Consider the following 11,750-nt stretch of genomic DNA (forward strand, 5'->3'; position numbering starts at 1 on the left):
TATTTTTACTACATGAAGTTAAAAATACTACAGTATCTTTACTGCTGATACTTTACTACATGCATCTAAGAATACAACAGTATATTTACTGCTGATACTTCTACTGCATGAAGTTAAAAATATTACAGTATTTTTACTGCTGATACTTTTACTACATGAAGCTAAGAATACAACAGTACTTTTACTGTTGATAATTTTACTACATGAAGCTAAGAATACTACAGTACTTTCACTGCTGATACTTTTACTACATTAAGCTGAGAATACTACAGTACTGTTACTGCGGATACCTTTACTACATGAAGCTAAAAATACTACAGTACTTTCTCTGCTGATACTTTTACTACATTAAGCTGAGAATATCACAGTACTGTTACTGCGGATACCTTTACTACGTGAAGCTGATAACTCTTATGTACTTGTACTGAAGTAGGATTTGAAATGCGTGCTTTTTCTTGCGGTGCAGTACTCTTATGTCATTGCAGTGGTACTTTTACTTCAGTAAAACATTTCCCCCACCTGTTGTTGTTTTTGTCTGAAGCTGAAACATCAGATTAACGAGATTCTCTGAATTATAACAGATTCTTCTAGTTTATTATTGATGTTTTAACAACTATTGATCTCATTATCAGTTATTGTAACTCTGAGCTGTTTGATTCATCAGAAAATGATCTGTTTCAGTTTCAGTTTCAAGTCTTCATCAGAATATTTCAAAACCGTCTCATCATGAAGACCCTGATGAAGGCTGCTAAAACGAGAAACTCTTTGACATGTCAACGTAGAACTGATTAATCGATTGGTTTACTGTCACATCAGAGCAATCTAACTGATTGATCTAACAAGCTTCAGAGCTCTGGAGCTTCAGAGCTTTAGAGCCCCTGAGCCTCAGAACTCCTGAGATCCAGAGTTCCTGAGATTCAAAGCTTCGGAGCTCCAGAGCACAAAGAAAGCTGGAGGTTCTCTGAGGTTCTCTGAAGGTTCTCTGAGGTTCTCTGAGGTTCTCTGAGGTGCACGGAGACAAACAGAAGACAGAACACTTGTTGAGGCGTCGCAGCTCTTTTAGGTTTGCTCGGGTTCAGCGGCCACAGATCGGCCGCTGACACACTGAACCATAAACTCTGAACATCACACAGTCTCAGATCATTTGGCACTCAGCATTAAAGTCCCCGACCCCCCCACACTGCATCGACCGAAGGATGAACAGCCCTTCAGAGTCTCTGTCGATAAAACACAAACATCAGCTGATCAGAAGAATCTGCTCGTGGACGATCACATGATTCAAACGCTTTGACAGAAACAACGAAGGAACGAAAGTAAAACAACCGAAGAACGAAGAAAGGAATCCATCGACAGACGGAGGAATGAAAACTACGAGTCTCGGTCCAGGTCCTGTTCACACGGAGCCGATTTCAGTTCCTGAAGTCCACTTCAAGGTTCTTTTCCATTTTCTTGTACACCATCCAGAGGGAAATACTTCACTTTCAGACTCCTGTAGTAAATTTACACATGAAAACTTTAACTGAGCTGTTCTTTGTCTGTAAAAATCTGCGTTTTCATTGTTGCAGCTTGATTTCAAATGTAGTTATGAGGTTTTAGAAGGACAAACATGCTGTTTTAAGATTTAATTAGTGATGTCATTAGTAATACTTGTGTACTTTTACTGAAGCAGGACTTTCTCAGTGACATTCTTTTCATTTTATTTCTCGTCTGCCTTCATTTCGTTTGAGCCGCGATTAGTTTCAACATTAATGATCCTGATCCAGAACTTTGAACATGGAAAATAATGTGGACATGAACAGAGTCCAGCCACGAGGTCTGAGAGGGTTGAGACTGGAAGACCAGGGAGTCCAGTGGGAGCAGACACTCTGGGACACACCTGAACTACTGGTGAAGAAAGCAGGACTCAGTTATCAGGGGAGAACTGCCGGGGCCGTTTCAGCCCACAGGTCAGCTGGACTCTTCTGGTCTTTTCAACAGGGTCCTCCAGCTCCGACACAGGCCCTGGACCTCCAGAAGCCCCAGACCTCCAGGGGCCCCTGAAGGCCCAGACCTCTAGAGACCCTGAAGGCCCAGACATCTAGAAGCCCCTGATGCCACAGACCTCCAGGGGCCCCTGAGGCCCAGACATCTAGAGACCCTGAAGCCTGACACCCCCAGTGGCCCCTGACGCCTCAGCTTCACTGCACATCATTTGACTAGATTTTTGGACAGGTTGCAGATTAACGGGGGGGGGGGTTTCTTTGTTTCTCTGCATCAGTGTTTCACCTGCTTCAGGTCATCAGAGAAGTGAACCAGCAGCAGCTCAGAGTCAAACCGTTTCAGTCTCACGTGGACTCTGGACTGTAAAGATCATCTTCCCTGTCTGCAGTCTGTGAGCTGCACTCGCTCACACGGAAAATTACAAACATCTGAAATCATCAAACCTGAGAGCAGGTTTACAAAATCAGCTGACTGGAGAGACAAGAACCTGGTGTGTGTGTGTGTGTGTGTGTGTGTGTGTGTGTGTGTGTGAGTGTGTGTGTGTGTGTGTGTGTGTGAGTGTGTGTGTGTGTGTGTGTGAGTGTGTGTGTGTGTGTGTCTGTGTGTGTGAGTGTGTGTGTGAGAGTGTGTGTGAGTGTGTGTGTGTGTGTGTGTGTGAGCGTGTGTGTGTGTCTGTGTGTGTGTGTGTGTGTGTGTGTGAGTGTGTGTGTGTGTGTGTGTGTGAGTGTGTGAGTGTGTGTGTGTCTGTGTGAGTGTGTGAGTGTGTGTGTGTGTGTGTGTGTGTGTGTGTGAGTGTGTGTGTGTGTGTGTGTGTGTTGCAGGTGCACTCTGCCTCCTGACCTGACGGACAAATGCTGAAAAGGATTATTATAGAACCATAACGACAGACCATCAGAGACTCCTTCAGCAGCGACGCCCCCGTTTACTGGTTTTTAAGTTGGTGGACCCAGTAAAACAAACTATAATAACCAATAACACCATCAATATGAAGTAACTGGGAACTGCTGCTTTAAAACCTGGACCAGGAAGTGGAACGGCAGCACAGGAGAACTGGTCTCTGGTTCTGGTCCCACAGGCCTCCGACTGCTTCACCCAGAAGTGGTACCAGACAGATCTAGTCTCTACTGAGGTCAACACATGGCTTTTGATTGGTCAATTCATCCTTTCATCTATCAAATGTCCAAAATAAAGTCAAACATCCTTTTGTTTTGTCCTGTTGTCCTCCAGAGTTTACTGAGATCAGTTCAATCCTGTCGGACCGCTCAGGTTCAGGTTTCAGGCTGCAGCTGATTGGTTCGGTCAGTTTTGGTGATTTGCTGGTGAAATGTTGGAAGAAATGTTCAGTTTCAGATTTCTGACCTTTTCCTCAACAGCTTTGACTGAAGGTGTGTTTGGAGTTCGCCGTGGAGATGACGGTCCTGTGAAAACATTCATTGATCCTTCACCTGTCGTCACCTTGCATATATGAACCTCTTCCCGTCTGTCTTTGTGCTGAGTCAGCAGGCGACTCCTCTCTAGTGCTTCTTATTGATTCGTCTGGATCTCCTCAGGCCGCGCCTCCTGCGGTTCTGATTGGACATCCAGGACCGCAGGAAGTACGCGTCAGGGCTCCTCCTGCGGTTGACGGTCTGGTTCTCCAGGTCGAACTGTCTCTGCAGCTTCAGAGCGAGCGCTCGGTCCTGACGCTCCTGCTGGATCTGACAGATGTACCGATCGTCAAAGGCTTCCTGGCTGACCGACCGGCTCCTCTTTAGGTCCGAGTCCCGGTCCGAGTCCAGATGTTTGGTCTTCTGTTCCCTCTTCTTGCCCCTCCTTGAGGTAGACTGGTTGTGGAGGCTACTGTCGGACTCCTTCCTTGGACTTTGCGAGTCCTTTGGCACTAATTTACACGACTGGAAACCAGAGTTCTTAGTGTATGGAGAGAACGACTGTTTTCGACTAAAAAAAGCTCCTCCGCTGCAGGACTCAGGAGTGCCGACAGTCGGCTCAAAGTCTGAACTTCCTCTGAAAGTCGCCTCAGTGCTGTAGCGGATTGCAGGGACTCTGATTTTTACAGACTGTTTCTGGAAGGGATCCGTGTCAGCGGCCGGAGGGTCGAAAAGCAGCCTCCTCTTGTTGACAGCCATCACTCCCTCGCCATCCCTTCCCGCTGGGGACTGATGAGTCTTTGCGATGACCCCGCCACCTTCCTCCCACCCGCCAGTCTTGTTGTGGAGCTCGTTGACGGGGCTCGTCAGCGTTGCCTTGGAGTTCACTTTGAGGCTCTGGCGGTCAAGTTCGATCTGCCTCCACTTCTGCAGGACGGCAGGACTGGCCTCGTAGCTGGTGGCCTTCTGTAGGCCGCGGGTCAGGTTCCTGGGTGTGGACTTCACTATGGTGGGCTCCATCAGACGTCCGTCCGGTAGGCGTTTGGGCGGCGTGCACGGGGAGCAGACGATCGGTTTGAAGTGGTTGAGTTCTTCGGAGATGCTGTCGTTGCTTTCGGGGCTGATCGAGCGCTCGGGTCTAGGAGGGGGGAGGCCCAGAGGAGTCGACGACGAAGACGAGGAGGAGACGACGGCTCGCCAGGTGAGCCTCCGGTCAGGGGCGGTGATGGGAGCTGAGACCGAACGACTGTTCTCAGAGGAGAGAAGGATTCCTGCCGTGTAGCTGTGACTGATCCCGACCTGAGGGACGAGAAGACAAATAGCGTCTTAAAGAGAGTTCAGACACAGTTTAGGATCAGAAAGACAAAAAAGCACAAACACACCATCTTCTTCAGGCTGAAACTACCGAATTCACTCATCTGGCCTCTATAATAAAAGCTTTGGATCTTTGGAACTTGATGAGCAGATACTTCATTTGTCGGACGTTTTTAAATCTCCAGGTTTGGAGAAAGTTACTCAACTACAACTTTGTGTCAAAGAACCTGAAAATCTTTATGGCTGCAAGTAAAAACCAGAGGAAACTGTGGATCGACCTGGTCGTGGTCACCACAGGTGGTGTAACGTACTCTGTCCAACAGGGCCGGCTGGGCGACAACCTTCAGCTTCCCTCCTCCGTCCTCCACCGGGTCGGTGCAGCTCTGACTCCTCTGAGAGCCGCTGGAGAAGACAAACACAGGTCAGAGGTCACACGGCTTCAGCTCTGAAACTACTGTCTGTAAGGGAGCTTCTGTGCCCCCGAGCTGGTCTGACAGGCATTCAGATGTCGTAATAATAACGTTGGTGATGCACATGGACTCGTTCTGCTCACCCGTTGAAGGCTGCACAGTTTTTAGTTTTCCTGATGAAAGCTGAGATGTTTCTGATCCTCCTGCTGATGGGCTCCTCGTTCTCAGAGTCGGACAGAACCCCCTGAGAAAAAGAGCCATTTAAAAGACATCTGAGCAGCTGCTGCATGCAGAGACCCAAAGACCCAAACAGCAACACTGAGCTGGACATAAAGAAATTCATCTGAAGCTGAGAGCCGAGTCCATTCACGACCGCCTGGACTACCGAAGGAGCTGCTTTAATCCAGACTTACAGGCTCTTCATCGTGTCGCACCGATTCGTCTTTACAGGTCATAGTGTTCCTCCTCTTCGCGTCCTCTCTGTCCTCAAACAGCAGCAGCTGAAACACAACAGCCAGTCAGCCAGGAACTAGAATCAGTCTCAGACTCAGCGCGTGCTGCCTTCAGTGACAGTCGGTAACTCACCTTGTGCTTCCCGCTCGGAGCTGATACAGCGTCGGAACATTTGGGGATGAGAGCAGGAGAGACGAAGAACTCTGAGGAGACAAAACAAGCGAGTGACTTCACCTGAACGCCACAGCAGGAGGCTGAAACTGAAGCAGAGAGTCCCGTTCAGTCATCGTTTGAGGCGTGTCTTTGAATACATCTTTAAAACTCAGTTATGAACATGACCTTCTAACAGTGTGTGTCGTGTCACATGACAACACTGACACACATCATCATACACCTTATCAACTGAGGAAGAGGAAGGTGGTGAAGGGTTAAACGCCGCAGTAAAATCTGATTTAAACTGTCTCGTGGTGAAATCACAGACTCGTTACTACAAACAACAAAGCTTCAAATAATTGAGAAAGTTTTCTGCTTCAACAGCTGAAGTCAAGATAAAACACAGTCAGATAAAGACGGTGAAGGAGACAGGAACAAGTACTACTACTACTACTACTACTACTACTACTGTGGTAAATCAGCTCCTCCTACACATGTACAAGTCCGGACAAGTCCTCCAGCAGCAGAGCGGATTACAAATCTGACTAAAGCTAGAAAACGACCCCGTTCACACCTGCAGCTGTTCTACATGTACATGAACGCAGCAGATCTGAGAGCAGCAGACTGAGCACAGTCTGTTTTTCTCTCACTGATTTGTGTCTAACTCAGCTGACTGGAGGTCAGTTTCTGCTTCAGCAGCTTCGTCCTAAACTCCATCCAAAGAGAGCAGACTCTCAGGCTGCCTTCACGCCGCCGCACGGTGTGTTGGTGTTTTCTGTCAGCTGATCTGAGCTCAGTCACTGTTACCTGTCAGACCTTCATCACCTCCTCAGGCCTCCTGCTGCCACGATTAAAGTTAGACCAAAGTTTAGCTGAACACTTAAACTCTGGCTGCTTGCTTTTCCTGCCGTTGGTTTGTAGAACAAACCGCCAGCGGTGGTGCTGACACAGCGGATTATGAGCTGTACTTTCCCCGGGAAACACACCGACCTCTCCGGCTGTCGCTGTCCCTCCTGCCCGGCCTGCTGCTGCTCCTCTCGGGGTCACTGCTCCTCCGGAGCCGCTCTTCGCTGCCGGACCGTCTCTGGGCCAGGCAGAGCGGACAGGCCGGGTGTCCGCAGGGCGGGCTGCCGCCGGTCTGCCCCTCCGCGCACACCGGGCACTTCTTCGCCTCGTTCTCCGCCGGGCTGAACCCGGACCCGGCTCCGTGCCCGGACCCGGACCGGTGCCTCCCGGCGGCAGCGCTGGCCGGTCTGCCAGGCCGTTCGGCGGACCCTGCGGTCGCCATCTTCCCTGGTGAGTCTTCTCTCTCCGGTCCGCTCTCAAAACAAACCCCGCCCTGCCGCCGCCGAACCAAGTCGTCCCGGCTGCGGCCCGCGGAAGGGCGGTGCTGGACATCTAGCCCCGCCCACATATTTTACGTCACCGTGGATGATTCAGGACAAGTGGGAACACGTAGTTTCGGACGGTCCCTGAGCTGGTTCGGTTCAGCCACCCAAAATTTCTCTGTGTGTTTACAGGCTGGTCTACCTGCGAACACACCACACCTGAGCGTCAGTTACTGACAGTATACATCGGACCGGAAGAGGATGTTCGTAAAAGGGATTTTTGATTCTGTACTCGTTTGTTTTGTGTCGTCTTTATACATCAGTATATAATCTACTTTGTATACTTGTATACTGCAAGTATTCAAAGTAGATAATTAGTAATTCATTATGAATTATAGCTTTGTTAGATTCGGTGTTTCTTCTCTTTTATTTTGTTTTCTACCACATTGCAAATGTTGTTTTGGTTGGTGGCATCAATTGCTCTTGAACGCAGCATCAACGACAGACAAATTAAAATCGAGAAATAAATAAAGGTATAAATCAAATCGTGGAAGTGATGAATTTGTGTGTGTATGTGTGTGCGTGCGTGCGTGCGTGTGTGGATAAAGCACACTTTTACGGTTTAATGTAAAATGTCTTTGTTTCGGGTCGACAGGTGGCAGCAGAGTGCTCCGTAAAACGGAAATAGACCGATTTCACTGTCGAAGAAGACACGAAGAAGAACAATGGCGGCGCACAGCGAGCGGAGCGGGTAGAGGAGCAGATCTGAGCACTGAACGGTGAAGTTAAAGAGGTAAAACAGGTTTTATGTCCAAACTGTGATTAAACTGCGATGATCTGAATTCGGGTTTAACCCGGGAAGCTTCAGGGAGTCTGAACTGTAGTTTGTGTTGAATCTGTCGGTGAGGTCAAACTGCTGCAGGAGGTTTAAGGGCTCTTCTTTTATTGTCTATATGAATATATATTACTGTTAAACTTAATTAATTGACTCATTAAGACTAATGGAATGGCGGCATTTTTCTTTGATTTAAATTCATGCATAAAGTAATGAATTGTAATATAAAGCATTGAGGTATTCTTAAGGCAGTTTTTAAGGGGAAAATCTGTGTGGATGGCCTCAGTGCCAGACGGGGTCATGACCCTGCGAGAGGGCAAATACCTGAGACCTGAAGAAGCCTTTTGGACCAGAGGTGAGGTCCAGTTTTGGAAAAACCTTAGAAGATGGCCTCAATGTTATTCGGTATATTGTGCAGATAATTAGTTTTAATTAACTGAATATACAACTCCAGCATTAGTGTGTTGATGTTGTTTGCCATGACAACATCACAAAGCTGCTGTTTCACGGATGTTATTTATGGCAGCATACGCTCATATCCTTTACATATTGTGCAATATTATTTTTTACTGTGTGCGATCATAAAAACGCTGTATTTATTATCCGATTCTTCTCTGTAGGCAGCAGTATGCTCAGACTCTTGTATATAATGTACACATATAGTTTGTTTTTACATTGTTGTTCTCTTCTTATTATGTCTCTCTTTTACTCTTTGCTGTATGTAACAATAAAATAAACGGTGTGGGATTAATAAAGTTTTATCTCATCCTATTTCCAGATTTGTGATGAACCTCTGAATTTGTACCCATCTGAGAAAAAAGTGTTTTAACGGCACATCTTAAGTTATGTAAATGTAAATGTTAAGGCATTATTGAAAGCATAAAAAAACAAAACTTAAAATATGACAGTCCATTAATTAAGCATGAATTTTAAATCAAGGCCCCTCTAAGATTAAAGGGTAAACCTGAAATGTAAATTTTAAAAGGATTTCACCTCTGACATCCTTGCAGTTTAAAGTGTTTGTGTATTTTCAGGGTAAATTAAAGTTGTTGTTTTTTTAAGGGACAGTATTTAAATAATAAATATTTCAAATAATATTCTATACAGAGGTAAAATTCTATCTCGATGAATCAGTTCGACGTTAGTGATATCACAGTGAACTGAGTCTGGCTGGTGGACAAAACGACGTTTGCAGACGTCACACTGGACTCTGAGAAACTCTGAGGGATAGTTTTCACTGCTTTTAATCAATTAATCAAAAGGTTCAAGTTCACCACAAGACACAAACTCCTGCAGAGGCTTCAACAGCAGGACGGTTTCAGAGTTCTGTCGATTGTTCTGGACAGAACAGCCAAAGCTCAGCCTGAACCAGAATGAGATCCAGATAATCGGTTATAGAGCACAGCCGGCAGTTGAAATCTTTTTGTAGACCAGCGACCAGCAGTCCCAAACTTAGACCTCTGAAGCTTCCTTTCCACCGCTCGGCTCGGCTCAGTGGAAATGAGGCATTCGCACTTAATGTTGACCCAGAAAAGCTCCTCAGGCCCACAAACACCATACACCTGATTTAACAGACATTTTTTTGTATTAATGTTCTGGTCTGGTCTGGTTCTAGTCCTGGATGCAGGGCAGCAAGCCGGTGGTGGAGGTGGTCCGTCTGGGCTTGGTCTCCTACAAGGAGGCTCTGCGGCTGCAGCAGGTCTATGTGAACCAGCACCGGTCCGGTCCAGCTCACACTCTGCTGCTGTGTCAGCACCCGCCTGTCTACACCACCGGGATCCGCCACAAGCCTTACCCTGCCCCCCTCCTGGACCAACTCCGCATGCTGGGGGCCGAGGTGTATCGCACCAACCGTGGAGGACTCATCACTTTCCACGGGCCGGGACAGCTGGTCTGTTACCCGGTCCTCAACCTGACCAGTTTCAAGAAGGTCTGAAATGATTTATCGTTGAGTTTCTTACGGTTTAGTGTGAGCGGTCCCGTGTTAATGTCTGGTCTGGTCCCTCAGAGTGTTCGTTGGTACGTCTGTGAGCTGGAGAAGACCATCATCTCCGTCTGCAGCAGGTTTGGCATCGAAGCGTCGACGTCTCCTCACACTGGAGTTTGGGTCGGAGACAACAAGATCTGTGCCATCGGTACGGCAGCTCCGCCTCTCTGTCGTTGGGCCTCATGAGGAACTTTTCTGTATTTATTACCTGAAATTCTGGTTTAGGTTTGTGATTGATTGATTCATGAACTGAAGTTATCTTGTTCAGCAGCGCTGTGTATTTGTGGCCATTAGGGTTACAGGTGTAACATGAACAGACAGTAAAGGTGGAACCGACAGTTAATTCAAACAACACGAATACATCTGCGACAGTGTTGGACAAGAAGAGGGAAAGGCAGCGTTACACTTCTACTCAGACGATGTTTTACCGCTTTGAAAACAAGCTTGTTTTGTTTGGAAATCGAACCGTACACCTGTTCAAACTCCAAACAGCCAACCAACATTTCCAACTGATCACCTGACAGCCAGATCATTGATCACTCACTAATTAATCAGACATCATGACCTTCGACTGAACGCCAGACGACAACTGAACTGGCAGAAATTCGGCCTTGTTCCAAAGCAGTCAGGAGTGACCGATTCAGGGTTAATAAAGAAAATATGACTCCAGCTGTCGGAAATCTGCACTGAGCTGATACTCAAACTGTGGAGCAGGTCGGACGCCCCGCCCACGACTGATGCAACACACCTGGAGCTGCTGAATTTCATTTGAACACAAGAAGAAAATTCTAATCAACAAATGCAACCAGTTCCATTTAAGATCAGACTTGTTTGTACGAGTTGTTCCTGCATGACCCCCCATGTGGTTTGTAAAGTAGGCCTAATTATTGCTCTCAGTAATCAGTCTAAATGTCAGCCTACTTCACACCTGATCCGTGTACGAAGGTTGTTTTCTTCAAAAGCCTTGAATGTTGTGTTTTCTAGGAATCCACTGTGGGCGCTACGTCACGTCTCACGGCCTGGCTCTGAACTGTAACACCGACATGTCGTGGTTCGGCCACATCGTGCCGTGTGGTATCGAAGGCAAAGGAGTGACGTCGCTGAGCGCTGAGCTGCAGAGAGAAGTCAGCGTGGAGGAAGCCATACCTCACCTGCTGGATGCATTCAGAGACCGGTTCAGCTGTCAGCTCACAGACAGACAAACACCTGAAACTGATCAGGACAGCAGAGGATCATCAGCGTAGAAACTGACCGTAACGGTTTTCATCGGTTTCATGTCTGTGCATCCAAACCGAGGGTGTGTTTAGATTTAAATGTTGTGTCTTGTTTGCTAAGCAGGCCCTTAAATCCTTCTCAGATTTACTGATTTCCTTTAAATATAACTCTGAAGTTGGACCTCGAAATGACCCTAACGTTTCAGCTCGTCTACAGATTCAGAGTTGGCTTTTTTGGTTACATTTTATGGGGTTGAGCCCAAATTCAGGTCCAATTAATGGATAATTTATAGGTTCTGATAAAGGGGTTTTATTTGGTTTTATCATGTATTTTTAATGGGTAAAACATCCCCATAAAACATTAAAGTTATCCCTCAGGTTACTCCTTAACAAGAAAAACTAAGGCCCTTTAAAGGTCCAGATAAGGGTCCAATACACCTGACCTTAAGGGTTCCTCAAAAGGTACCATATCCAATCTAAAAAGATACTTCATTATAACATAATCCATTAATTATCCCCTTAATTCCCATTAAAAAGATCGTAATTCCATCATCGTGACTGGCTGAAAGAGTAAGGGGAGTTTGGCAGTGATGAAAACCGTCTAAATACTACTAAAACCATAATGCCTCATTTTTACATTTCTGTGTCTACACCTGTTGAATAAATATTGAAATCTGGTTTCTACAGTCTGATCTGGTTTACATGACGT

The 11,750-nt window shown here is 46.7% G+C and overlaps 2 protein-coding genes across 2 annotated transcripts; one reads left to right on the forward strand and one right to left on the reverse strand.

The window, feature by feature from the left end:
• Positions 1-2,688: 2,688 nt before the first annotated feature.
• On the reverse strand, positions 2,689-7,008 carry rnf169 (ring finger protein 169). The gene is made up of 6 exons (XM_041940570.1): positions 6,668-7,008; positions 5,657-5,727; positions 5,485-5,571; positions 5,215-5,315; positions 4,973-5,063; positions 2,689-4,646 (listed from the first exon to the last, which is right to left on the reverse strand). The coding sequence occupies exons 1-6, from the start codon at positions 6,963-6,965 to the stop codon at positions 3,495-3,497; spliced, it is 1,800 nt and encodes a 599-aa protein (XP_041796504.1). The 5' UTR covers positions 6,966-7,008; the 3' UTR covers positions 2,689-3,494.
• Positions 6,928-11,727, forward strand: lipt2 (lipoyl(octanoyl) transferase 2). The gene is given in 6 exon segments (XM_041940571.1): positions 6,928-6,973; positions 7,661-7,798; positions 9,456-9,770; positions 9,849-9,975; positions 10,812-11,049; positions 11,051-11,727. Coding segments are annotated over 4 exon segments (702 nt in total). The 5' UTR covers positions 6,928-6,973; positions 7,661-7,798; positions 9,456-9,461; the 3' UTR covers positions 11,079-11,727.
• Positions 11,728-11,750: the final 23 nt, after the last annotated feature.

The sequence above is a fragment of the Chelmon rostratus genome, chromosome 7 (assembly GCF_017976325.1).
Source record: "Chelmon rostratus isolate fCheRos1 chromosome 7, fCheRos1.pri, whole genome shotgun sequence".
Lineage (NCBI taxonomy): Eukaryota > Metazoa > Chordata > Actinopteri > Chaetodontiformes > Chaetodontidae > Chelmon > Chelmon rostratus.